The 26,679-nt window shown below is 39.7% G+C and overlaps 2 protein-coding genes across 4 annotated transcripts in view; one reads left to right on the plus strand and one right to left on the minus strand.

The window, feature by feature from the left end:
• The window catches only part of LOC123513692 (uncharacterized threonine-rich GPI-anchored glycoprotein PJ4664.02-like), a 91,855-nt gene extending 90,322 nt beyond the window's left edge, over positions 1 to 1,533 (plus strand). For both annotated transcript variants that reach the window (XM_045271052.1, XM_045271051.1), the window contains one exon: positions 782 to 1,533. In XM_045271052.1, the coding sequence (XP_045126987.1) occupies positions 782 to 971 (190 nt within the window). In that variant the 3' untranslated portion in view covers positions 972 to 1,533. The remainder of the gene's footprint in view (positions 1 to 781) is intronic.
• A 3,622-nt stretch (positions 1,534 to 5,155) lies between these two features.
• LOC123513693 (complex I assembly factor ACAD9, mitochondrial-like) overlaps positions 5,156 to 26,679 on the minus strand; it is an 86,555-nt gene continuing 65,031 nt past the window's right edge. For both annotated transcript variants that reach the window (XM_045271053.1, XM_045271054.1), the window contains 4 exons: positions 18,967 to 19,108; positions 9,851 to 10,072; positions 6,415 to 6,548; positions 5,156 to 5,511 (listed from right to left, as the gene is read on the minus strand). In XM_045271053.1, the coding sequence (XP_045126988.1) occupies positions 5,338 to 5,511; positions 6,415 to 6,548; positions 9,851 to 10,072; positions 18,967 to 19,108 (672 nt within the window). In that variant the 3' untranslated portion in view covers positions 5,156 to 5,337. The remainder of the gene's footprint in view (positions 5,512 to 6,414; positions 6,549 to 9,850; positions 10,073 to 18,966; positions 19,109 to 26,679) is intronic.

Below are 26,679 nucleotides of genomic sequence, written 5' to 3' on the forward strand. Positions count from 1 at the left end.
CTTATTTATCTTAAGACAACTTTCACATTCACCAAACTTGTTTTTTCAATGCCTTATTTTCTGTAATGAGTTGGTCCTACTTTTCCAGTATGTCAAAGATCAATTCCCTCATAACCCTTATCTCCCTTTCTACACCCACTATCTTGTATCAATTTTCTCTTCTCTGAAGCCTGAAAACACACTTTCTCCACTCGACTTGGCAATCTGTTTTATACCCACTGCGGTTTCAAGAGTATATGCACTATCCCTCTCTCTTTCCTCACATGGTTTATATTCACCACCTCCCTGACTGGTGCTTTTTCCATTTTTCCTTTTTTTTTTTTTTTTTTTTTTTTTTTTTTTTTATGTCACTTAACACTCCTTTCTGAACAAAAATGGAGACAGGACATTCAAACCCCCCTTTCCTTTTATATACATTACTAGACCTTGCCTATAAACTAAGTGTCAATGTGCCAGCTATACATCTACTGCTCTTGGTAGTGTGCTCATGTGACAGGAAAGGAAAGTGGAAAGAGATGACATAGGTGGAGGGGAAAGAAGGGAAGCATGGGATGTGGGATGGGGGAGAAATGGGTGTGTATTATGTTTACCGATTCATACTTTGAGTCTTTGTTTTTTCTCAAGTATAGCTGAAGTTCCTGAATTAAAAACAATATTTTCATGCCTCTTTCCACCATATCTTTCTCATTTCTTGCATTTGGCTAAACACATTCCTATCTTACACATCCTTACCTGCATGTACACAATATATTCCTCTCCTAAATTCTGTGTTGCACTTCAGGGCTCAAGAGGAACACAGGATTGCCAAAGAGAACCATGAACAAGAGATGAAAAGAGCATCAGTCCTAATTAAACATGCAGAATTGAAGATCCTTTCTCTCACCGACTCTGTAACCAAGAAAGATGTAGAGATGAAGAGACTCACCACTCTCTTGGAAGACATCACAGGGAACATGGGAGCTAAGAGTTAGTGAGGTGCCACCTCATTTGGGTTCTTCCTTGAATAATGATCATTATACTTTTGCAGAAAATATATGGAGTGAAAGTGAACCTGATATTCTGTATGATGAAAAAATTATGACTAATATGTTAAGGTAAGGTAAGCCAATGGTTATTGAAAACCTGGCATGAGTTTGGCTCTCCATTGCTTTGATTACTAAAGCAGGATGTCCTTAGGTTGAAAAGTTTACTTTTACTCATTCCAAAACACAAATACTTGTTCTTTTTTTGCCATGCATAGCAAAGTATTTTTATGGCAATGGCTTTTCAAGACGGTATATTTAAAAGCAGCAAGATAACTTTTACTTGCTTTTATTTCTTGTCTAGTTCTCTTCATTACAATTTACTTTTTAGGTTTGTTAGTTAAATGAAAACACACTTGCATTATTTATATTTAACATTTAATTGTGTATCTGTAAATTATTGTCACTAAGCTGGTTACTTATGAACTTGCAGCCATTATCAACTCTTCATTTACTAGACTTTCTTGCTTTCATTATAGCCTTATAACATGTAAATAAAAGTTTTATTTCATAGGTTGTATTTCTGTTACATATTATTGTTTTAATTTCAGAGTACAGTAAGTCCTCTCGTTATACGGTAGTTCTTTATACGGTAAATTCACAGTTACGGTATTTGGGAATTACTACCCTCGATTCGATATACAGTACGGTAAGAAAAATTCACAGATACGGTATCCGCTTATGTTATCCGAGAGGGCCCAGCACGAGGACCAGGGATAATGATGTCATCCACGCCACACCTCCCCGCCACTCACAGTACTGACTTTAACTTGACCACCCTTGGAGCCTATTATCTCTTCCCATCCCCCCCTTTTTTTAACTGCATATATTACTTACATGCATTACAAATTAGATGAATAAATGGAATATTAAAGGGTCTACTGTAAGCACAAATATATTCATAATAATCATGGCAAACACTAAAAACCTACTACCAGCGGCGATGGGCCTGGGAAACCCACTATTAGTGAATGGTGGAAGTCATATAACATTAAGCACGCCTTAGATAACATCAAGTCATCTTAGGACGAAGTGAAGACGTCTACCATGAACTTGGCATGGAATAAAGTATGGCCAGAATGCGCGCATGACTTCCCAGGCTTCGCTGAAGACAACATTGGTGCGATCAGAAATGACATAGTAAATCTGTGCCATAGGGCCATAGGGCTTCGATGAAGTTGATGATGATGATATTCAAGATCTTTTGGAAAGCCATGCTGAATCTCTCTCAAATGATGAACTTATAGAGGTAGACAAGGCATCACAGAAGGCAGAAGTGGGAGACGAGGAAGAAGAACCTGTGCGTGGCCTGGACAACAAAACTCTTAGAGAATGTCTTGGTGGTATCGAAAAAGCTCTGGAAACTCTGAAGGAATGTGACCCAAATCCTGCCAGGAGTAACAAAGTGGCTCATGACGTAGAGAAAAGTGTCAAGATTTATCAAGAAATCTATGATGAAAAAACAAGAAAAACTAAACAGTCCTTCATCTACTTGTTCTTCAAGCCAGTCAGACATGCCGTCCCTATCACACCTGCCGACCCTGCTACAGCTGGCCCTTCCTCAATATCCTCTTTCTTCAAGCCATTGAAACGTGCCGATCCTGCTACAGTTCTACATCTGCTTCCGACAGTGCAGACGACGACGTCTTGTCCTTGTTTGCCCACTCGGCGGAAGATGAGTAAGTGCTGAAATCTGTCCCTTAGCCTCGGGAAGGACATCATCTGATAGAATACATGGCGATTGAAAGGTACATAAAAACATTTTCTGTTTACTTCTTTTGTGCAGTACTTTACTTTTTTTTTTTTTTTTTTTTTTTTTTTTTTTTTATGATTATTTTTATTTCTGTAGGGGTGACTTTTGATGTGCTGGAATGCATTCCCTATTATTACATGTTATAATGGGTTCGGTATACGGTAAGATTTTCAGGAACGCATATGTACCATATAACGAGGACTTACAGTACATATATATGTAATATAATACATGTAAAGGTTCTCCTCTCCATACTTTGTGTCAATATACAACTCTGATGCAGTGAATAAATTTTGAAACATGTTATGAAATTTTAACTTATTATATACTAATACTAATTCCTCATGAAATTTTAACTCTTATTATATACTACTATGCTTTTCAGGGCAGTTTGTTTCACACCCCGACCTAATTTCTGACAACGTAGGGCATTGCTAAATGTTAAAGATCTAAGCATTTACTCTTGGTAATAAAGGCAAAGCCTGGCAGAAGCTACTTCATATCGGGACTAGGGAAGCATGACGTAGCTGTGACGTCTACCCCACCAACCAACCACCTCCAATGCTGCATTCCCCCCTCCCTCCCTCCCTTTTCATTACTCTCTCTCTCTCTCTCTCTCTCTCTCTGCATACAATAAATATGTAAATTAAAGACATGAACATGATGCTTTTATATAGGTGGAGAAAAGGCTAAAATATATGCGTCTCATAAAGCATAGTATGAATCACACTGACTCGAATAGAAAATAAACCAGCTCCTTGGGAGTTGACGACATGACCACAGACATGTGAACCATTAACATGTCACCCGGACTTCAGCAGCGACAGGAATGGTAAACATACACTGTTGTCGAAATAGTTACAGTATTGGATTTATGCTGAGGCTTGTTAAACTTTATATGAAAGAGAGGACCCACGGTTGGCTGTTTGTCAATTTGAATAGGTAAGTGGGATAGACTTCACAGCTACGTCATGCTTCCCTCGTCCCGATATGCATTCGCCTCTGCCAGGCTTCGCCTTTATTACTAAGAGTAAACACTTAAATCTTTAACATTTAGCAATGCCCTATGTTGCCAGAAATTAGGTCGGGGTGTGAAACAAACTGTGCCAAGATACCATACTAGTTCAACTGTTTGTTTAGGAGATAATTGCGAAAAACAGTATTACCCAGGCCCTGAAACGCATATTAACACTAATTTAATTATTCAATGCCTAAATTCCCTATATAGCACAGTAAAACAATCTGCAGAAATAATTTCCATGAATTATTCCCCTCATTGTAAGGAAGTAAAATTCTGCTGTGTGTGCATGTGCAAAGTAATTTCTCAAAGAAGACCACCAGCTGATACAAAGTTAAATTCTGTGCTCTGCACGATTAACATCTGCATCTCTTCCTGTCTGCTATTTTCTTTGTTCCGTTGTTCCTGACTTCTGCCGTAGCATGTCCTTTCTTGGTCATCAAACCCAACAGGTAAACAGGTAAGGTGTAAGTGCAGTAGATGGCTACTTGTGGAGGATTTACAACTGCATTCAATGTGTTTTCTTGCCTGCCAAAAATTTGTTTAGTCAACAACAGGTGCAAACAGTGTAGCTATCTCAGGTCCATTTTCAGGATTTCAGCTGCTGCACAAATTTTCTACTCAAAGATTCCTGGGATTGAGGGGAATGAGCCTGTATGTAGTCCCTCTCCCTGGAATGGTTCTGGGAATGAATAGGGTGAAGGTTCTTGCTGACTCAAGCTAATCTGTAGAGGTTGTCAGTGCCAGAGGAGCGAGTTTGTGTGCAATTTATCGCCCTGCTGACCCAGGCTTTTCCACAATGATGGGAGACTGAACTTGCATGAAGAGAGAGTGCGAGTCTCTCTCTCTCTCTCTCTCTCTCTCTCTCTCTCTCTCTCTCTCTCTCTCTCTCTTCTTTGGGTGTTAGAGCTGGCAGTATTGTTGGTGGTGGCCTTCATTCTCAGAAGTTTATGCTCATGTAGAGGGCCCATCTTTGTCAGCCTCATCATCACCTCTTCACAATTCACAATTCTTCAAAGAAGCTCTTGTCTTCAGAAATGAAGACTTGCCAGCATCTCTTTCAAACACAAGACTGCCAGATTCATATCTCAACCACTCAGTCAGTCCTCCTAAGATTATCAGGCTAAGTGGACTGCAGTGAATTGATAGCTCAGGATCCTTGTAGTGAAGTTGGGAAAAGTTGATAGCTTAGGATCCTTGAAGTGAAGTTGGCAGGCTTTTCCCTTTCCTTCATGACAGGAAGTGCTTGTCAGTGTCAGCATCAATGCAATACAATCCTACAATATCTTAATTCTACATAAGGAAGACTAAGATATAACACTTTATACCAATAGGTCTAAGATAGAATTACACCATCTAGTGTTACTGACACAATTTTATCATGTGGCTTTAATGGGGCAGACAAGAGAGAAGATTCTGAAGGCTCAATATGATCCAGGAAGGAAAACATCAAAGAAAGAATGAATGACAAGGACAAGACAAATACACACACTACAAAACCTTAATTACTGATACTAACTGTTCACTGCCAATAACACACCTTGTCATACCTGTGTATGACAGTCATGGCTAGAGAGGAGTGCACTACGCCCATACACTGCCTTCACCAATTCTACCCCAAACTGGCCATAGATATAGATGGATTGTGGAGAAAAGCCTAGCTGTTGAAGGGAAAACAGACAGGCAATGCTCATGGTTGGTCCTCCACAGATCACCACCTGTGGGAAAATAAAACAAAATAAAAAATAAAATAAATAAATAAAGTATAAGTTATTTTGGGGTAAGTCAGTCAACATCTAATGCTTCAAGAATTTCTGTGGTCTTGATTAAAGTCTGTCTCCCTTACATTTTTCACCTTTGGTAAGTCTATCCTCTCTTTATATTTCTAAAAGGTATTGACATGTGAAAAAATTAAAAATGATGCCAGAGCACAGCAATCGTCTACCATCATATTGGCACTACTGATATCTGCTGTATAGCATCCACAGGTAAAGTGTGTGTGCTGCAAATGAAAGTATTTTTGGTGTAAGTTCAAAATGTAAAAATGTTAAGTAGGAGACTGAGGAGAAGAGTAAAGAATATTAATGATCTAAAGTATACACAATAAGAAAAATAAAAATGTGCAAAGTCTGTGTTTACACCATCATGTTGGTCTTTCCACTCTGACTTTGTGAACAAAAATCCATAAGTAGTTAAGGAACAGACTGACCAGTAAATCAATCAATGTTTTACAAATCCTATTGCTTTAGAGACAAAAGAGGAGGAAGAAGAGCAAGAACATTTCAAGGAAGGATGCTAGAAAAAATATGTATCAAGTAGTTTGCTGAGGCCAAAGTGGACTACAGTCTACAGATAGTTCATCCTTACATTAGACTTATTATACTCGTATTGTTCGTTTTCTAGAAATATATATAAAATGTTTGTGATATTTTCTACATGTATAGGCCTTGGAATTAGTTGTTTTTTCTGCATATAAATACTTAAATACATTATTTTCTCTTATTCTTTGCTAATATAGCAGATGATCTTTTGGCATATTTAATGTTTTGTCACCAACTTAGTCCCATAAATTCCAAAAGATAGTCATCTGTCGTGTTTCAAAGCAAACTAATTGTCCTTACCTTACGTTTAACTCCATTTGGCTTAGTCACAAAGCGGTTTATTTTGTCCGTGTCAATGAATCCGTCCTCCCCCTTCCAGCCTTCGGGAGCCTCACCCAGCGTATGGATCACTTGGATTTGTCCTTTAGACATTTCTGCAAAGATAAAAATTAAGTAAAAGGTATGATGAAAAATTAACTATAGGAAGAAAAATTTGGGTGTGTCAATGAGTGTCCACCTCACTTATAAATCAAGATCACACATGGACCATCACTTCTCTGTGGCACCTTAAATTATTTCATTAGATTTAATGATGATGTGCAGAATGTAGGCAGAGTAACTGAAAGATTCTAGAAAGTAGAGAAGAGCTTTGCAAAGTTAAGAGAGATAAGAGACATGACTGGAATAGGGAGAAACTGGAAGTTAACCCGTGTACTGTCAACGACGTGTTAAAACGTCTGTGATGGTCCGTCTTGTACTGGATAACGAGTTTAAAAACACAAAGTGAATTACAAATCTTGTGCGTGTGGGAGAGTTAGGTGGCATCCTTTTCTTTTGAATGTAAAATAACCTTAAGTAGCAACTTTTCCTTGCTTGGCGGCCACCTACACACTAATACACACAGAGACTTGCGTGTTCTTGGACAAGATCTTTATTTAGTTTTGCACACATTTTGTGGTAAAATGAAGGAATAATAAAATAGAATAAGGTAATAATAAGTAAAGATGAATGATATTTAGCCACACAACAAGCAATATGTATTTGTGACGAGGTGCTATGCATGTTGCCATACGGTGGTCTTTGTTTTTTTTTTTTTTTTCTTCCCAGAAAATTGTTATTCTATGGCAAACCTAGTTTGCACAAGGATATAATTTATGTAATTCTGATAAAAGTAAAGTATTCTGAGAACTATGTGACAAAAAAATGTCCTTAAGACATTCATAAAGAAAATGACAATGTTTACATTCTGTCAAAGGGATTCCCTGGTTAAATGTGTAGGTGACAAGGTTGTGCATGAAAAATTTAAAGAGACATGCTAAATTTTTATGATTTATGGTGTTTTTGCATCACTTGTAAAATAAAAAAATAAAAAAAACATGACAAGGTAACCTCCATACTTCTAATTGGACAGTTTATGGGTTAAAGATGAATGGTGAAGATATGAAAAGCATTTGGAGAGAATTGAGGGAAGGGAACAAAAAATTAAGAGAAGAGGTGCAAAAACCTCATGGATTAGGAAAAAACTAGATATGGAAGATCTGATATTTGAAATGAGCAAAGGAGAAATAGGTGGATATGGAAGAAAACTAAAAATAAACACTCACAAAAGGGCATAAAGAAATTTAAATTCCCTTATAGAAGCATTGAGGCATGGAATGAACTGGAGGGAGAGGTAGTGTGTGCTAGATACATTCATAACTTTGAGGTAAATTTGGATAAAACTATGGTGACATACAAAAGAATAGCTTAGCTATTCTTTTGTATGTCACAACTAGGTAAATACACACTGTTAGGGGCACCGTCTTAATCTCCTTTAATTTATTATTTTATTATGTGCCTATTATATGGCAGCCACCCAGTGCGGGCCCCTCGGGCTGTTCTGCTGAGCAGACAACCCACCTCCCTCTTCTCGCTTCTCGTTGCAAGCGGGAGTCAGTACCAAGGTAGTCTTCAGCTGAGGTGGACACGGACGCTCGTGGTTCTGGCACATGGTAGAGAGCTACGTGTTGCTGGACTTCTCTAGGTGCTCACTAGTTATCGGTCTGGGAGTTGTGCCCTCTTGTTTGAGTAGCTGGCTTGCTACTGGGTAGACCGTGGCTGTAGAGCAACGAGCTTGTTGCTCTAGGAGAAGCGTAGTTGGTTTGGCTGCACTTCTGTTTTGCGTCCTTCCTGTATTGTGGCGGCAACGCGTGGGAGAGACGCGGCATTGTCTCGTCCTGTTTGTCGTTGTGGTGGCCGTGGTCACCAGTGTGTTTGGTGGGCGGCTGTGTGCCCCCATCATCTTTTGTTTAGTATCAGTAGTATACTGTTTATGGTACCAGCCAGTCTTCAGCTGAGTTTAACACATGCGCTCTGGGCACAGGAAGAGACACGTGTGCTGGACTGTGCGTTAGAAGTACTCAGTAGTCATTGGTCTGGGAGTTGTGCCCTCCTGTTTGAGTAGCTGGCTTGCTACTGGGTAGACCGTGGTTGTAGAACAGCGGCTTGTTGTTCTAGGAGAAGTGTAGTTGGTTTGGCTACACTTCTCGGGAGTTGCGTTTGTTCACTCGTGGTGTGGCGGCGCGGAGGAGAGACACGTTTCTGTCTCATCTTGTTGGTGGTGGTGGCTGTAGTCACCAGTGGGGTTTGGTGGGCAGCTGTGCCCCCCCCCCATCTTCTGTATAGCTTCAGTGGTATACTGTATTGTAGTGGTGGTAGCCACACACACTAGTGAATGCTGAGAGGCTTTATGCTGTCGGCCAGGTGTGCGTAGTTCTCGTCCGTCAGACTTGTCTGTGACGAGTATCTGGATTCCTTGTGTGGCTGTTGTCACCCGTAGGTGGTGTCTGGGCTTGTGTGTACACCACCGGATGTGGCGTACACATCATATGTTGTAGTAGTCGTAGGCTAGGGAAGTCAGTCTGACAGGTGTTAGGAAGCACTTGTTGTAGTAATAGATAGTATAGTAATATATACACTGCGTGTGTTGTCCCAGTCTGTGATTTATCACAGTCTGTGGGCAAGGCATGTGGAGAGGCATTAATACTTCATAGAGAAGTGGGTGGAATTGTCCTTGTGGGCGGTTTCTCTAGGGGGTATTAAGGCCTCGCCCTGTTACACATTACATCTACCATTTATAAATTCTACTTGGTTGGGTACAGGAGGAGTTGCTAAGGAGATTCCCTTACAGTGGGGGAAAGTTATACACTGTTGGCGACCTTTAAAGAACCTGAGTGTTACGGCTGCTGTGATTTATAGTAGTGGGGGCCCTGTGGAGTGTTATATCCCCCACTAATTGTACAGTAATAAACTGGCAATCATGCCAGACTAATATAATCCTCAGTGAGCAGCAGCAGATAGTCACAGCTAGAGTGGCATACGTAACAGAAAGTTGGCGAGCTCGCCAGGATAACACTCCCTAGTGAGCTGTAGCCGTTAACCGTAGTCGTGACCGTAACAACACACAAACACAAAAGATGATAGCAATATAGCATGAATACTGCATTTCGCACACAAACTTCTCCAGTTGTTTGGTGTAAACAACAGGAAATTAAGGAATACAATAAGAGCTGGCAGACAAATGAATGTTGTCAGATTCATATACACATCTAGGTTTATTTCCTACCAACCCCTGTAGGTTACCAGCCATCCATGGTGGATGGATTCTGTTGTGTACTAAAATAAATTAGTACTTCAGAAGCAAACACACAGAAAAATCTTTAATATAAATATGAAAAATATTTACAAAACAACTGACCTTCCAGTTCCTTTAGCTCAGAGTAGTAGAGAATGTCTTGGAAGCAGTCAGAATAGTAGAGGAGAGTAAGACGAGTATTGTCTGTAGAGTCATGGGCAAGACAGCGGGCAAGTTGTAATGCCGGGGTGATTCCTGCTCCACCAACCAGCACTATGATCTCATCAAGCTGATTGGCATTGTACTCAAAGCCACCACAAGGACCTTGGAACTCCACCAAGTTGCCTGTAGGATAAAGACATTCATTTCCATTTTGAAAACTTCACAGTCTACATTTCATAGCCATACAAAACAATTGAAGTAAGTGTTACTATAAACATATTCATTTTTGCTTTCACAACCAAGGTCCTTATCTACAAACTATCCTAGCACTACTTTGGTCTCTCTTATCATGGTATTCATCTCTGCATCCACAGGCCTCTTTACCTCAATGGCCACACTCTAATTCAAAACTTGGCAACCTATTCCAGCACTTCACAATTTAGATCTATATAAGAACATAAGAAAAAGAGGGAAACTGCAAGAGGCCGCCAGGCCTATATGAGGCAGTCCCAGTGTGCTTAACCTACCTAATTCCATCTATCTTCCCCATCCATGAATTTATCTAACCTTCTTTTAAAGCTCCCTATTGACTCAGCCCTGACTACATGCCCACTGAGACCATTCCACTCATCAACCATTCTGTTTGAAAACCAGTTTCTTCCCATTTCTTTCCTAAACCTGAATTTTTCAAGTTTAAACTCATTATTTCTGGTTCTGTCCCTGCTACTGATCCTAAAAACTACATTCATGTCCCCTTACACCGCTTATATACTTTTATCAGGTCTCCTCTGAACCTACGTCCCTCTAAGGAATGCAGATTAATTTTTTTCAGTCTCTCTTCATAGGGAATATCCCTCATTCTCTTTATCTTTTCAGTCATCCTCCTTTGCACTGACTCCAACAGAGCTATGTCCTTTCTGTAATGGTGGGACCAGAATTGTACCGCATAGTCAAGATGTGGCCTGACCAGCACCAAGTATAATTTTAGTATTACTTCAGGACTCCTGCTTTTAACACCTCTAAAAATGAAACCTAATACTCTATTCGCCTTATTTCTGGCCTCAATACATTGCTTCCTTGTACCGAGATCGGAGGTAACTATGAATCCTAAATCTTTCTCATACACCTCGGTCCTGCTATAAACGTCTAATAGGTCGATGAACGGGGTCATTCATAGCGAATTCGTTCATAGTGAATAATGTATCCTATGGGAAAAAGGCTAATAAGTCGATCATCCCTCTCCTAAACCTAACTTTCAGCCCTATTTTACCTTTTTTTCTGTGAAAAAAATGGGGTTAAACATGGAATACATTGAACACATAAAGAAAATGGTAATAAAGGGTAACTTTGCTGTCACTTACCTTAATTCTAGGGGGATTTATGTACAGGGGGACTACCGTGTCCCCCTGGACCCTCTTCCTCCCAACCAAGCGGCGCAGACAGTCATGACGTCACAATGAGCATCGACGTCACGCGCGCGGTTCAAAGCGACGCGAACGCCGTTCATAGCGACGTGAACGCCGTTCATAGCGAGAACTCCTCGGATTTCCTTCACTTTCGGAAGTGATTCCTTCACAGTGAACGTGCTCGATTATAACGAAAATTTTGAACTGAATATTTTCGGTCACTCGTTTATAGCGGGACCGAGGTGTACTTGGAACTTCCTAGTGCCACATCATCTATCCTGTACCTATTGCTTGGATTAACTCTACCTACGCTCAGCACCCTGCACTTGTTAATATTGAACTGCATTAGCCATCTATCTGTCCAATCTTTCATCCTATCCAAGTCAGCCTGCAAAGCTTTGGCATCTGAATCGGACCTAATTAATCTACCTATCTTTGTGCCGTCAGCATATTTACTGGTATCACTATTAATTCCACTATCCAAGTCGTTGATATATATTAAAAATAATAATGGCCCTAAAACTGAGCCCTGTGGCACCTCACTAACTACTTCTTCCCACTCGGAATTCAATCCATTAATTTACTACCCTTTGTCGCCTGTCGTCTAACCACGCTTTAATCCAACCTAATATTCTACCCTCTATACCATGTGCTTTAACCTTTTTTAAGAGCCTCTGGTGAGGTACCTTGTCAAAGGCTTTACTGAAATCTAAGTACAGGCAACCCCCGCTTAACGAAGGGGTTACGTTCTTAAAAACACTTCGTTAAGCGAAACTTCGTTAAGCGAACCGATTATAACAAGTTTAATCTCTGATTTGAACTTCTATTGAGAGTAAGCAAAGCGAGAGTGCATCATAGTACAGTAAAAGGTATAATGAAAGTAAAAATTATGAAGTTAAACATTTAGGTAGTTTAATGTAAGTCATTATAATGTACACTAATGTATGTATGTACATAACTTTATAATGTTGATGATCTTAACTTTATGAAGGGAGGGAGAGTGAAACGGGAAATACACTAACCGGCAACCTGTGGAATGTAAACAAAGTGCGCATCATGGTACCGGATACAAAACTTATGTGCCACATTTCCACAAGGCTTTCCATTTTATCCATTGTAGAGTCACAAGTTCAGGTGGTTCTTTTAGCTTCCAAGGAAGATGCGGTCTCACCAGCCTTCTTAATAGAGTCTGCTGACTTGAAAATAGTAGACAGTAGATGGAGTCAAGATGGTGGCAAGCAATGTTATTAGTTTTCTGGCCTCTCTCTTGTCTGAGAATAATACCCAGCTTCACTTCGAGAGTAAGACACTTCCTGGTCTTCTTAGGAACGTTAGGCCACATTGCAGGGCGTTTTGGTGGTAAGTTGAACTAGGGAAGATGAGCTGCTGGTGACGCTGTTATGTTTTGATTGGGGAGTGAGTGGTGCGCGTGATCTTGATCTTGATTTTGATGCTACAGGTGACGCAGAATTTCTTCTGAGTCAGGCCTTTGTATCAGCAGCGCCTGTGTTGTCCACGAGAGGCTTGATCTTGATCTTTATTCTACAGGTGTCTCAGGGTTTCTCCTGAGGCAGGCCTTAGTACCAGCAGCTCCTGGTGTATTCAAAAGCCTGTCAGCTTGCATGATACGGTGGGGATTTCAAATTTGGAAAAAATTACCTGGATAAAACTTCGTTAAAGCGAGTTTGGTGTTCGTTAAACGAGCAGATGGTAGTAAAGCAAAACCTTCGTTGTAGCGAAATTTCATTGTGTGAACCTTCGTTAAACGGGGGTTGCCTGTAGAGAATGTCATAATTATCACCTTTATCTGCCGCCTCATAAACCTTACTATAAAAGCTCAACAAGTTTGTTAGATAAGACTTCCCCTTCGTAAATCCATGTTGTGTGTGATTTATCATGCCGTGTTTGTCTAGGTGTTAATTTACCCACAACTGAAGTTAAGCTGACAGGCCTGTAATTAGATGTTAGGGTTTTATCTCCCTTCTTAAATATGGGAACCACATTAGCTTCTCTCCACATTATCGATACCTCACCTGACTCCAGTGACATCCTTAAAAGTCCCGCTAATGATTCGCTTACGACTTCCTTGCACTCCTTTAGAACCATTGGATATACTTCATCAGGTCCCGGTGACTTGAATTTCTTTAGTTTATCTATCTCTTGTTCTACCATCGCCTTAGTTATAAGGATATCTCTCAACTTTTCATTATCCTCTGCCCTAAATACCTCTTTGCTATCTGGGATTTCCTGTGAGTTCTCTTGGGTGAAGACAGTTAAAAAATACTCGTTCATAATTCTACTAATCTCTTCCGCAGAACTAGCCATTTCCCCATTTGTTGTCCTTAAGGGACCTATTTCTTCTCTGCTTTTCATCTTATATAACTGAAAAAATCCCTTTGGGTCTGTCTTTGCTTGGCTGGCTACGCTCAACTCATATTCACTTTTAGCTTTCCTCGTTAACCTCTTAACTGTTCTTACTAATTCATAGTATTGTGGCCGTAAAGCTTCATCTCCTGCCTTTAGCCTCTTATATATATTCCTTTTTTGCCCTATGCACCGCTTTAATTTGTCTGTCATCCACTTAGGGTCATTACTTCGTGATTCTATTGTTTTATATGGAATGTTGGCTATCTGACCATCACATATTTTATGTAGGAACTCGGTATAGCTCTCACTAACCCTCAGCTGACCGGGATTCCTCTCATGTTCTAATCCAGCTCCCCCTTCCGCCTCACTCTTTCTCCGTCCCACCCTTTCTCTGCTCCTCCCTTCCTTCTACCTGTCTAAATCTGCCTTGCCCCTGCCAAGCGATTTGTAAATACTCCCTTAAGCCCTCGAAATTAACCTTTCTGAAGTCAAGTACTCTTTTTTTTTTTTTTTTAAAGTTTCATGCCATTTCAATGTATACCTTACTTCTTGTGATCGCTGTTACCTAAATGGCCTCCAACCTCTACCTATGTAACTGCCTCCTCCCTGTTTGTCAGATTTAAATCTAGAATATTATTTCCTCGTGTGGGTTCTAAAATGACTTGCTTTAAAAAATTATCCTGTATGACCTTAATGAACTCATCTGCTTTCCTGTTACCCACCATCAAGTTCCAATCAACATTCCTATAGTTAAAATTCCCTACCATACATACCTTACTGTACCTGGCTGCTCTATTTATTTCCTCCCATAGGGAAGAGTTTATTTGGTCTGAAGCATTTGGTGGCCTGTACACTAAACCCATTACTACTGATTGAGACCCTTAACCCTTTCAGGGCGCAAATAGGTTTTTGGGTCATGTCTGAGCCGCAAATATGGCCAAAAAATCAAGGTTTGCAAAAATGAAAAAAAATAATATTCTCATGCATAATAGTGTTACGCATCTACTGTAAAAAAAAATTAGGTCTCCACCCACACTAGAAAGTGGTGCAAAAATTATGGGAAGTTGGCTTTCTGGTGGTATGTTGTGCGCTGTTGAGTGTTGTCATCATAGTGGGTGGTTATTTTCCGCCGCAACTTGTCCAGGTGTTCTCACTAAATTACACTGAATTTTCCACTTGATTTGAACTGCAGTTGCTCAGAACTGCTCCAGAATCTGCTAAGGTAATGATTTTTCACATCTATGTATACATTATGCCCACATAAATAATATAAAATACGTTTTCAGAGTGTTTCTATTATTATCAAATTCAACATAAAATACTGGCTTTCTTTGCAATAGAACACAACAAAACAAGTTTTTTTGGGGGGAGAACAAGAAATAAAATGACTGCAGTTTTCACTAAATATACCAAAACCAACATGCAAAATACTTATTAGTTTCACGAACAATCAGATCTATGACATCATCGTCCACAAATAGCTTGAAAAAATCTGGGATAGTGGAGTCATCTGTGATGCCACTAGCGTCAGAAATTCCACTCGATGCATTATCAAAATCATACACATTTGGAATAAAATCATCACCATCTGTCCACGTGAATGCAGGCTGTTGTGGTCGCGTGCGGCGGAGGGCAGACAAGAGGCATCGTCTAGCACGCTGGGCATCACGCGTGGGAGGAGGAGGAGGAGGACGCAGTGGTGGTGGGCTTGGGGGCTGAGAAGAAGCGTCAGATGACTCCGTGTCTGGCTCAGAATATGAGTCTTCACTTTCAGTACTAGACACATCAAGTACTACCTCATCAATGTCTTCCTCCTCATCAGAATATTCATCTCCAGATGCTGTAATCATGGCAATAGCATCCGGTGTGGTCACAACTGTGGGCCTTCTACGCCGCACCTCGGGCGTAGCAGGCGGCTGGCGAGGTGGGGGGCCACGAGAGGTGGGAGGTCGAGAACTATCCATCACTCCTGACAAACACTGACTGAGGATCCCCTACAATCCTCCTACTTTGTTTCAGGACGCTTATCATATAAGGTTATGTAAACAATAGGGAGAGGAGGTCATGAGCGAGGATACGCATATCCATATATGGTAACATACTAAATACGCAATATATTACCAATAAACGAATAATATCGGGCATATCTGCTCTTTAACAAAGAGATTTGATCATAACTCTTGTTATTTCTGTAAATAAATGCACAAATAGTCACTAGCGACGCTGTAAAATAATAAAAATTGTGAAAAAGGGGGCATCTGATACTCTACTGTGTGGATGCCATTGTGACTATATTTTTCTTCCCACGCAACTGATGGTGTGTCCCGTGAGTCGAGGGAGGATGGGAGAATGTCATCTGGTAACTAGCAGCAGCCAGTAGGCGCGCGGTTTAATTCTGTGACTCGTCTAATATGGGACCACGATCGTGGACAAGAGGCATTTCCCCGCAAAGCCACGATCGTGGTCCGGAGCACCGAAAGGGTTAATATCTACCCATAGAGACTCTGTTTTGCTATCTGTCTTAATTCTGCTGTTTATGCAACATTGCAGTGTCCTTGACGTACAAGGCCACTCCTCCCCCTCTTCTGTTTTCCCTCTCCTTATGAAAAAGTGTATAACCATCAATTTTCACCTCCTGATCATATACCCTCCCTGACATATCTAACCAGGTTTCTGTTAAATCAATTATATCAAAATTTTAAACACAAGCTGTTCCTCTCAGCAAATCTATCTTATTTGAAATACTCCTACAGTTTGTGTAATACACTTTTAAACTATTCCTCGCATTTACTAAGCTGGTTATTTTTCTAGATTTGACTAATCCTTCCTGTCTATGAATCACCAATGCCCCTTCCCTCTCCTGTCCACCGAAAAAAGAGCTGGAGTGCATTTAACTCACCTTCAAGTGTTCCAGCCAAAACCCGAACACCTTGGTGTGATAAATGCACTCCATCCTTGGCATACAAGGTGTCTTTGCCATAAAAGAGGTCCCAGTTATCGTTGAATGCCCATCCATTGCTCCTGTAGTGATCTGCAAGTCTGCAATTTAATGCAATAGCCCTGGACAGCCATTCACCTCCCAGTCCCCTCCTTGGCAACACCACATACGGGGTTGCATCCTTATTTCTAATTTTAGTCAAAGCCTCCTTAAATCTCCTAAACAGCTCCTCACTTCTTAACTTACAAAGGTCATTTCCCCCAGCGCTGAGGAAAACAATGGGTTTGGTCCTGTCCACTAAACACGTGTCTAGCTTGAGCACTTATCCTCTCAATTCCTGCCCCTGGTAGGCACACTCTTGTCCTCCTCCTCCTTTCCTTATCACAAAACACCATGTCCAAATGCCTCACCTGACTGTCACCGATAAGCATTATCTTACCTGCGGGTAGGGACCCCTCTACCCTCCTCACCTCGTCGCTTCCCACCTCCTCTTTCTCCTCCTCCACTCCCTCCAACACAGTGAAGGAATTTTCCGTTTCCACTCACTATGTCGCCCTGAGGACCTGTCTCCTCTTTGCACCTGAGGACATCACTTGCCACTCCTCCTAGCCCTTCGTCTCATTACTTGGTAATGAGACTACAGGAACCTCCACTCTCTCAATAGCTGAGTTCACTCGGCAGAACTCGGCCTGCAGGTCAGAGATTCGGCCTTGAAACTCCTCCCGCACCTCCGAGATCCTTTGATGGAACTCAGCCTCCACCTCCGAGACCTTCATAACGAAGGCCTTGAGGATAGGAGAACTAACACAACCAGCCAAAACCGTAGGGAAAGCAGGGAAAGCCATCACTATGTAAAGAAGCCAGCAGATCACACACCACTATCAGAGATACATCTGACCACTAGGAAGGTTGACCTGAGACTCAAAAGTTGACCTGAGACTGAGGAAGGTTGACCTGAGACCTCACACTCCTGCATCACTACTGATGATACTATCAGAATCCAGTTTTTTTCCAATTACATGTTACATGAGATGAAAAGAAATCCAAACATGAGTCTTTCAGACTTCAGAAATAGATGGAATGTTTGTAAAGTGACTGGTTGAGGTGTTTAATGTATGGTGAGAAAAGATAGCATTAGTAAATAATGGTAAGATGCATGCAGTATGTCATTACATAAGACTAAAAGAAACTGGGCATCACAAATTACAGAAGAATAAACACCATTGGGCAACATTTGAAAGAACACAGATACCATGCCATTCATCTGGTAAGCTTGAGACAGAAGGTCATCAGCACTACAGATTCCATCATGAAGAAATATGAAACATTGTGCATACAAAGGAAGTCATGTACCACCCTTTGCTGAATTCAGTTTATTGCATACACTATTTTCACTCTTCCTGGTAATTGATGCAACTGCCTAGCACTGTTAAAAGTAAGGTAGAAAGTCTCACTTACAGGTGTTAATTCCTCACCCTTATTGACATTTTCTGCTGTGGGAACTGGGACTGTGGGCACAAGGGAAGGCAAAGTAGGGAGGGTGTGACAGGATGGAGATGTTGAGCCAAGCTGATGCAATAGCCAATCAGCAGACAATCTGGAGCAATGTTTACCCAGCAGCCAGCATAAACTGGCTGGCAAAGGAATTATTCAGACAAGCATCCCTTTGTCAAACATGCTTTTGTTATAGATTGCTTTCTCTCAGTAATGGTACTGTTCCTTGGAGGTACAGCACGGATCTATGTCATTTTACAGCTTTACAATATGGTGCAGCAATGTCTGGCTGTCATTCTGATGAGGGAAGTCCTATGCCTGACTCATCAAGAGTGAGTGATGCAACAAAAGTACAAACATGCTAGGCTACTCACAGAATAGAAGTTTCAGACAAACACTGGTTAGTGTGTTGGTGAAAACAATTCCTGCAACCACATGCCTTATTCATTAATGACTTTTTATTTACCATTACATTCATGAACAATACCATTATCATCATTCATGATCTTCATTATTGAGTGAGTAGGAAAGTAAAATTTATTGTATCTTGTCTGAAATACTCAAATATAAACCATAAAAAAAACCTACAAAAAAGGCTAGAAAAATTACATACACATCTTTGAAGGTTGACAAACTCTAGACAGTTTTCTGTTGTGGCTTGTGAATCCCTTTCTATGTGCAGCACCTCTGATGACCAATGAGATCCAATTAAAGTTCAACCACCAACTTTGTAAAATCTAACAGAGAACACAAAAAAGAACAAACAACATATCTGTTGGCCATTATGAGACAAGTTGTAATGAACTTCACTATCTAAAGTAATGTAAGAAACATAAAATGAACAAAATAAAAGCACACAAGGACAAACTCACCTGGCTGAAGACTTTTGAAAAAGGTGGAGAGCATTCCCTGAGTCTCATACTTAAGCACCACCTCCAGCCGCCCAAAGTCATCAGGACGAGACACTGGTGAGAAGTAGCGGAGGTATTGCTTCCCGGATTCCATCAGCTGTACCTGTTTAAAAAAAGACAGATAATTCTCTTATCAACACAGCTGGAAACCTAACCTGGTTATTTATGTGGCCTAATAGAAAGAATGGCTACTAGCTCATCTTGTCAACACTGATTCATGTTTGCCATGATTGCCATGAGTTATTCTATCAAAGGAATGAATGGCCAGTGCAAAAAAGTACAGTGGTATCTTAAGATATGAGCTATGATTTGGTCTTTTTTTTTTTTTATTTTGAGTTACGAGTCACACTTAGGAGGTGTCACTGCTGTAGTTGGCGGCTCGGCACATCAGTCCGGCCTCAGCTGAGCTAGTATCTAAGAGTTTCCCATGGATCTCATGCACTGTGATTGTTTTTCCATCATTTTCACACTAATTACTGACCTTTTACTTTGTCTAAAGGAAGTGCAATTTTAATTATGTTTAATGTTTACATGTGAATGGTGCCTGCATCCTTTCCTCCCTCCCTCCCTCCTCCTCTACTGTTTACCACCATTAGCTGAAAACGTTTGTGTCTCCAAGGTAAAAACACTAAATAAATTTTTGCTGTTATTTCATATATTTTCATGCATTGATAAAGTATTCATGTGTACCAAACTGAAAAGGCAAATCAAATTTCTTCCATCTCTCCCTACCTCCTCCACCACGCTTATCACGGAGGGGGGAGAGCATGTAAACAAATCTCTTAAGAGCTTCTCTCTCTCTCTCTTTCTTAAAACTTCATTTATTCAATGAATAATGTTTACAAGATCGTCAATGAGCTCTTCTGTGATTATTAGAGCAGCCAGTCTTCTGTGGGTGGCTATATTTATACACTCCAGCTGACTGACAGTCCCAAGTGAGGGTTGGGAATGCAGTAACGTCCTGTGGAGTGCATCCTCCGAGATAAATATACAGTGGTACCTCGAGATACGAAAGCTTCTGTATACGAAAATTTCATTTTATGAAATGATATGCGAAGATTTTTTTTGCTTCATATTACAAAAAACTACTCAGCATACGAAAGATACGAAACAAAATTCAAAATTCCCGCGTGGAGAAAGTTTTAAAATTCACGCCACACAAGTCGTCTTCTTGCGCAGTTTAAAGACATTTGCGCGAGTCATTTCAGGAACATATTGAAAAGTAGGAAGAAACAAAGTTCCTTGCATCGTTGATTTTGAAAGGTTTCCTGGTCAAGACGGCCCCTGACCACGACGGCCCTCCCCAACGACGGCCTCATATGTTTACCCTAACGGCCCCATGTTTACCATGACGACCCCACATCAAATTTTGGGTTATTGTCCTCTTATTTCTTTCATTATGTTAACACGTTAACTCCGGATGGCAACTCAGCGTTCCTGAGATAGTGTTTTGTAGTATGGAGTGTTAAAAACCATAAAGTATTGGTACACCGGTGTAGCCTCCGCATATAGTGCACATACTGTACATATGTAAACAGGGTGTAACAGGACTTTCTGTAAATATTGCAAGAGGGGAGAGAACATGCATTTCTAAGCAAATAATGTTATATACACATATGCATTTTCAGGTTTTGTTTACCTGTAAGATTATTTTAAAATTTCTGAGAGGCGCGCGATAGTCCATTGTGTTTTTTATGAGGTGACGGTGACTTGCTGGCTTGCTGCAGCAGCCGGAGGTGCCACTTGGCTAAATATCTAATGTTTTAATGTTATGTTTTGCAATCTGTGGAATTTTTCAGTATCTTACATTTTAAGACAGATTGTATTAACAAGTATGCAATTTACTGATAAACATTACACGATAACATTATTGCGGTGAACGTAAGTACTACTTACATACGTACTACGTGGTACAATACCTATCACTGGGTGAGGAAGGATGGGGGAGTGGTGAGTGCCTGATTTGTTAATACAATCTGTCTTAGTATACGATATTGTATTAACAAGTGTAATTTCAAACCATCTTATAGGTAAAAAAAAAAAAAAAAAAAAAAAAAAAAAAAAAAGCTGAGGTCGTGGTAAACATAGGGCCGTCGTGGGAGGCCATTGTGGTCAGGGGCCGTCTTAACCATGACCCTTTTGAAAGAGGCCATTAGTGAGTCAAGGTGAAGGTCAAAGTGATACGAAAAAACAGAGAAGGGAAGAAGAATCTGATGAAACTTAGAAACTGAAAAAGAAACATTAATTTTAAGCGTCTCATAAAGTTAAGTGTTAATTCATGAAATTTAGAAACTGGAAAAAAAATATAAGTGTTTCTTAAAGTTAAGTGTTAATGTTTCCTGCCATTTTCTATATTTTCTGCCGTTTGCCCTCCTCCTCTGCCGCCACTTTCGCTTTCGGACATTGCCTCACTCGAGAGGTAAGGTTCCACATTTTCAGATCATTTTCGTATTATTATTTTTCATTTATTATTGCATTATATTCCATTATCTACTTCATTTACAGATATTAATGGTTAGATTAGGTATATTGAATGATTCAAATGTATTTGGCTCTTATTTCATTCTGGTTTTACCCTTATTATAAAAATTAATGTGGTGTTTTCGTAGGGTTTGGAACAAATTAGGCAATTTACATGTAAAATGCGACTCATTGTTTAAAAACATCATGATATGAAAGCCACTCCGAAATTAGTTAATTTCATACCTAGAGGTACCACTGTACTTTATAAGAGTAGTTTATCTATTTATATTATCTTTTCTTATGTTTTATGTCTCTGTGCAATAATTATTATATATAAATACCTTTTTCTTATCCGGAAAAAAGAAAAAAAAGAGTGCTCTTTTTGAGGAGGCTGGAACAGATTAATGGCATTTCAATGAAAAAATTTGTTTTGAGATACGAGCTCTGTCAACAGGAACAAATTTAACTCGTATCTCAAGGTACCACCATAATCAATTTTATAACTGTGCATATTCACACACTCCAATCTCTCTCTCTCTCTCTCTCTCTCTCTCTCTCTCTCTCTCTCTCTCTCTCTGTATGCAGTCCAACCCAGGGACATTTATGTTTATCCTTGTTTAGTGGCTGTTACATTGGGAGTTATTTATGATTTCATTTTCCTCCAGATAATCCAGCCATTTTTCCTTAATCACAATTTCACAGAGCTTTCCCACAACACTAGTCAATGACATAGGTCTATAATTCAAGGGCTCAGTTCTTTTCCTTCCTTTATATACTGGGACTATATTTCATGTTTTTCCATTCCCTTCCATTAATGAGTGGTTGATCACATCCCAAATTGGGTCTACCAATTGCTCTACATTCTCTCAGTGTCTATCCTGACACTCCATCTGGCTCCATTGCTTTTCTTACATCTACCTTTTCTAGTAATTTACTAATTTCCTGTTTATGCACCATAACATTTTGTAACCCTTCCTGCATCACTTCATCATTTTCTTGTATAAAATCTCCTTTTACATGAAATACTGATCTAAAGCTCTCATTCATCAGTTCGCTAATTTTTTCCATTGTTTCATATACCCAGTATCCTTTAGCTAAGTTAGTAATGATGTCTCAGCTCATCATTTTTACATTTATATACTTTAGAATAGCTTGGGTTCCTCTCAACATCTTTTTACAATATCCCTTTCAAATTTTCTCTCCTCCTCCCTCCTCATTCTAATACAGGCAACCCCCGCTTAACGAAGGTTCACACAACAAAATTTCGCTACAACGAAGGTTTCATTTTTACTACCATCTGCTCATTTAACGAACACCAAACTCGCTTTAACGAAGTTATATCCAGGTAATTTTTTCCAAATTTGAAAGCCTCGCCGTATCACGCAAGCCGACAGGCTTTTGAATACACCAGTGCCTCTCATGGACAAAACGTGCACTACTCACTCCCCCTGTTCAAAACAATAACCGCGTCAGCTGCAGCTCGTCTTCTCTCACTCAACTTACCACCAAAACGCCCTGCAATGTCGCCTAGCGTTGCTAAGAAGACCAGGAAGTCTCCTACTCTTGAAGTGAAGCTGGATATTATTCACAGACATGTGAGAGGCGAGAAAACTAATAGCATTGCTCACCACCATCTTGACTCCATCTACTGTGTTTATTATTTTCAAGTCAGCAGACTCTATTAAGAAGGCTGGTGAGACCATATCTTCCTTGCAAGCTAAAAGAACCACTTGAACTCGTGACTCTACAATGGGCAAAATGGAAAGCCTTGTGGAAATGTAGTACATAAGCTTTGTATGTGATATAATGATGTGCCCTTTGTTTACATTCCACAGGTTACCAGTTAGTGTCTTTCCAGTTTCACTCTCCCTCCCTTCATAAATTTAAGATCAACAACATTATAAAGTTACGTACATACATACATTAGTGTACATTATCATTACTTAAACTGCATAAATGTTTAACTTCATAATTTTTACTTTCATTAAACCTTTCACTGTACTATGATGCACTCTCGCTTTGTTTACTCTCAATGGAAGTTCAAGTCAGGGGTTAAACTTGTTATAATTGGCTTGCTTAACGAAGTTTCACTCAACGAAGAGTTTTTAGGGAACGTAACCCCTTCGTTAAGTGGGGGTTGCCTGTATATTTGTTTCTGGCCTCATTGTATTGCTTCCTATTTTCTTCATTTCTCTACTTCTTTAATTTCTTCCAAGTAGCATCATTTTTCTTCTTAGCTTTCACACATGTAGCAATACACTGTGTGTTTGCTCTCTTTAACATTGTACACCAGAACATATCTCCTTACCCCCTCATTGTACTTGTTTAGGAAGATTTCATAATTCTCTTGAACTGTCTTGCCTTGCATGGTTTCCTTCCAATTTATACTACCAAAATACTTACGTAATCCTTCAAAATTTGTCTTGGCGTGATTCAAATCTTCCTTGTTTGTGTCCCTCATCCCTTCTCAAAATCCTCTGATTCTCCAATTCAGCTTCACTTTTTTCCACTGGACTATGTTGTTTGATGTTTGGACAAGACTCTTTTTTTTTCTTCTTTTTTTTGGTGAATATGAGATCCAACACTAATAGTTCTTCTTCCCCTCTATACCTTGTATATTCCTTCACCCTTTGGTCCATTGTGTTTACCATTGCCAGTTGTAGCACTTCTTCCCCCTATCGTCCAGTGTAACTATTTAATTCCATTTCCTACTAATTAACATGTTTGCAATTTAGATCCCCCTTAAATAGTACTTTTCTGTCGGTTCATAGCATATTGTCCAAGCACTTCAACACTTCATTTTGCATTTCCTTGTCTACCTCAAGTTTCCATGTATTATTCTTTGGTGGCACATATGTAACTAGGATTTTCCTCCTTTCCCTCCCACTGGTTCTAACTGTTATACTTAAAACCTCAGCCAGTCCATCTCCATACTGTATTTCTTCCACTTATATATCCTCTTGAACCATTATCAATACTCTTTCTCCTGCTTTTTCTCTTCTATCTCTCCTCCAAACATTATGTTCCTGTTCTTTAAACTTATTTGAATGTCTTTGCTTCACTTTGTTTCTGTTCTACATAAAAAAAATCAGTCTTTTTTTCATTACAGTTGAGACTCAATACTTGAATGTTTTAATAGTCAAACTTTTCAATACTTGCACACAAAAATTTGATTTAATACTAAAAAAAAATACCTGATAGTCAAATATCCACACACGTGGTTGTAAACAAAGGTTTCCTGGTCATTCCTTCCCCCCTCTGCCAGTTGTGCTGCTGTGGTCTTCAGAATAACATTCTCATGCATACTGTCCGTAATTTTTCATTTATAAACTTACAGTAACACCAAAGGCTTATTAGTGGTGAAAACATCTGGTAATCTAATGGCTGCACACATGGTTGCGAACAAAGCTCTGGCCTCTCCCTCCCCACTGCCACCAATGTCTCATTCTGATACTGGTATTACTGATAATACTAACGCAAAATACAGATATTCCGGTTTACTGGATTCTGGTGCGCATCTCTAGTCCTGCCACAGTCTTGAAAAAAACAACATTCTTCTGCATTCTATTGGTGGTTTTTAATTTAGAAACTTACAATGGCACCAAAGAGGCTTATTAGTGGTGAAAATCAGAATCTAGTAAAAGTTTAAGTGTTAGTGAGCCACAGCCCTCCACTAGTGGATTCACAAGAAGGAGGTCATCCTCCGATGACCTCCCTCCTCCTCCCCACCCTTCTCCCCTCCTCTTCTACGTTATCCATCATCAGCCTTAACGGTATGTACAAATCAAAATTATAAAAAGAATTACATTGAAATTTTTATAAACTTGAGGTTTTGCTAAGATTAGAACACATTACTTGATTTATAGTTATCGATAGTTGAACTTTTTGATACTCAAATAGCCATTTGGAATTAATTAAGTTTGAGTATCGAGTCTCCACTGTATATAATCTCTTACAACATTCCCGATATAAACCCATCTATGTTTGTATACATAAATCCTAATATTTTCCTTCCCCTTGTTAAATATGTCATTTCCTCAGCCTCTTGTCTACTAATCTCCAGTGTATAAAATTTCTTCCTCTCATTCTCTGTCCTCATCTTGTGTTTTATCCTTAAATTCATTTCACAGTTCTCTCTTTTTCCCTTTCTTTCTGGTTCATACCCTTCTTTATCTGAATGTTGTTGTATTTTGTATCTGCAGCCAGTTTTCCTGTCCTAGCCAGTATTTCTTCAACCTCTACTAGGAATCTCACTGTATTTTCCAAGTCGATATATTTCTTCAGTTTCTTTCTGTAGGCCCTGTTCTTCATCGTGAACCCTTGCAATAATCTTTACCACTTCTTTCTCCTTTTCTCTCACAAAGTTCACAGGGTTTTCCTTCTCTTATAGTCCATATATAATGATACATTTCTGTTTCTCCTGTGTCTCTTACTATTTCTTCCTTTTCCTTTATCACTTGTATCAATATCCTTCACTTTTTGTCATATTTGTTGTTTAATCACTTCAGTAAAGTTCACTTTTTCATCTTCTTGATCTTTTTTTTCCATGCCTCTTTCCAATTTTCTAATTTTTCTTCACTCATTGCTCCCTCCCCTGCCTCAACCTTCTCCCTAAGTCCTTCCAACACTGCTTCATAGTTTTTACACTTCTCCTTTAGGGTTTTGTTCTCCTTTTCTGTTCCTTCATATTTGACCTTCACCATTTCCTCTAGTTCACTACATTTTGCTTTCAGTTCCTTATTTTCCTCAAACAGGTGGTCTTGTTTGAGTATTCCGGCATTAACTTCCCTCATACAGTTAAGCTGCTTCTCTACCAATATTATTTTTTTTTTCATGTTGGTTTATTCATCCTTAAAACCAGAGAAATCTCTTGTGGAACTCATTCACCTAGATGCCTTCACCCCAGTGGAGTTTCTATGGGGTTCATAGTCTGAGGCCACTCACTGTTGTGTACATGGCCAGCGTCAGCAATGCCACCTGGACTCTTACTTTTTTTTTTTTTTACACAAATACTTTGATACTTTTGGAGACAGTGATCAATACACTAGCCCCCATCTCCTCCTGCATATACATCACCAGATCTCTTGGCTTGGAGGTGGCAGTAGTATCCAGCAATGGGAGCACTTTGTTTATACATTTGCTTTCTGCAATGTCAGCAACGACATCACACATTTTTACCTAGTTGTGTATGTGTTCACCTAGTTCTATTGT

The sequence above is a fragment of the Portunus trituberculatus genome, chromosome 36 (genome assembly GCF_017591435.1).
Source record: "Portunus trituberculatus isolate SZX2019 chromosome 36, ASM1759143v1, whole genome shotgun sequence".
NCBI lineage: Eukaryota > Metazoa > Arthropoda > Malacostraca > Decapoda > Portunidae > Portunus > Portunus trituberculatus.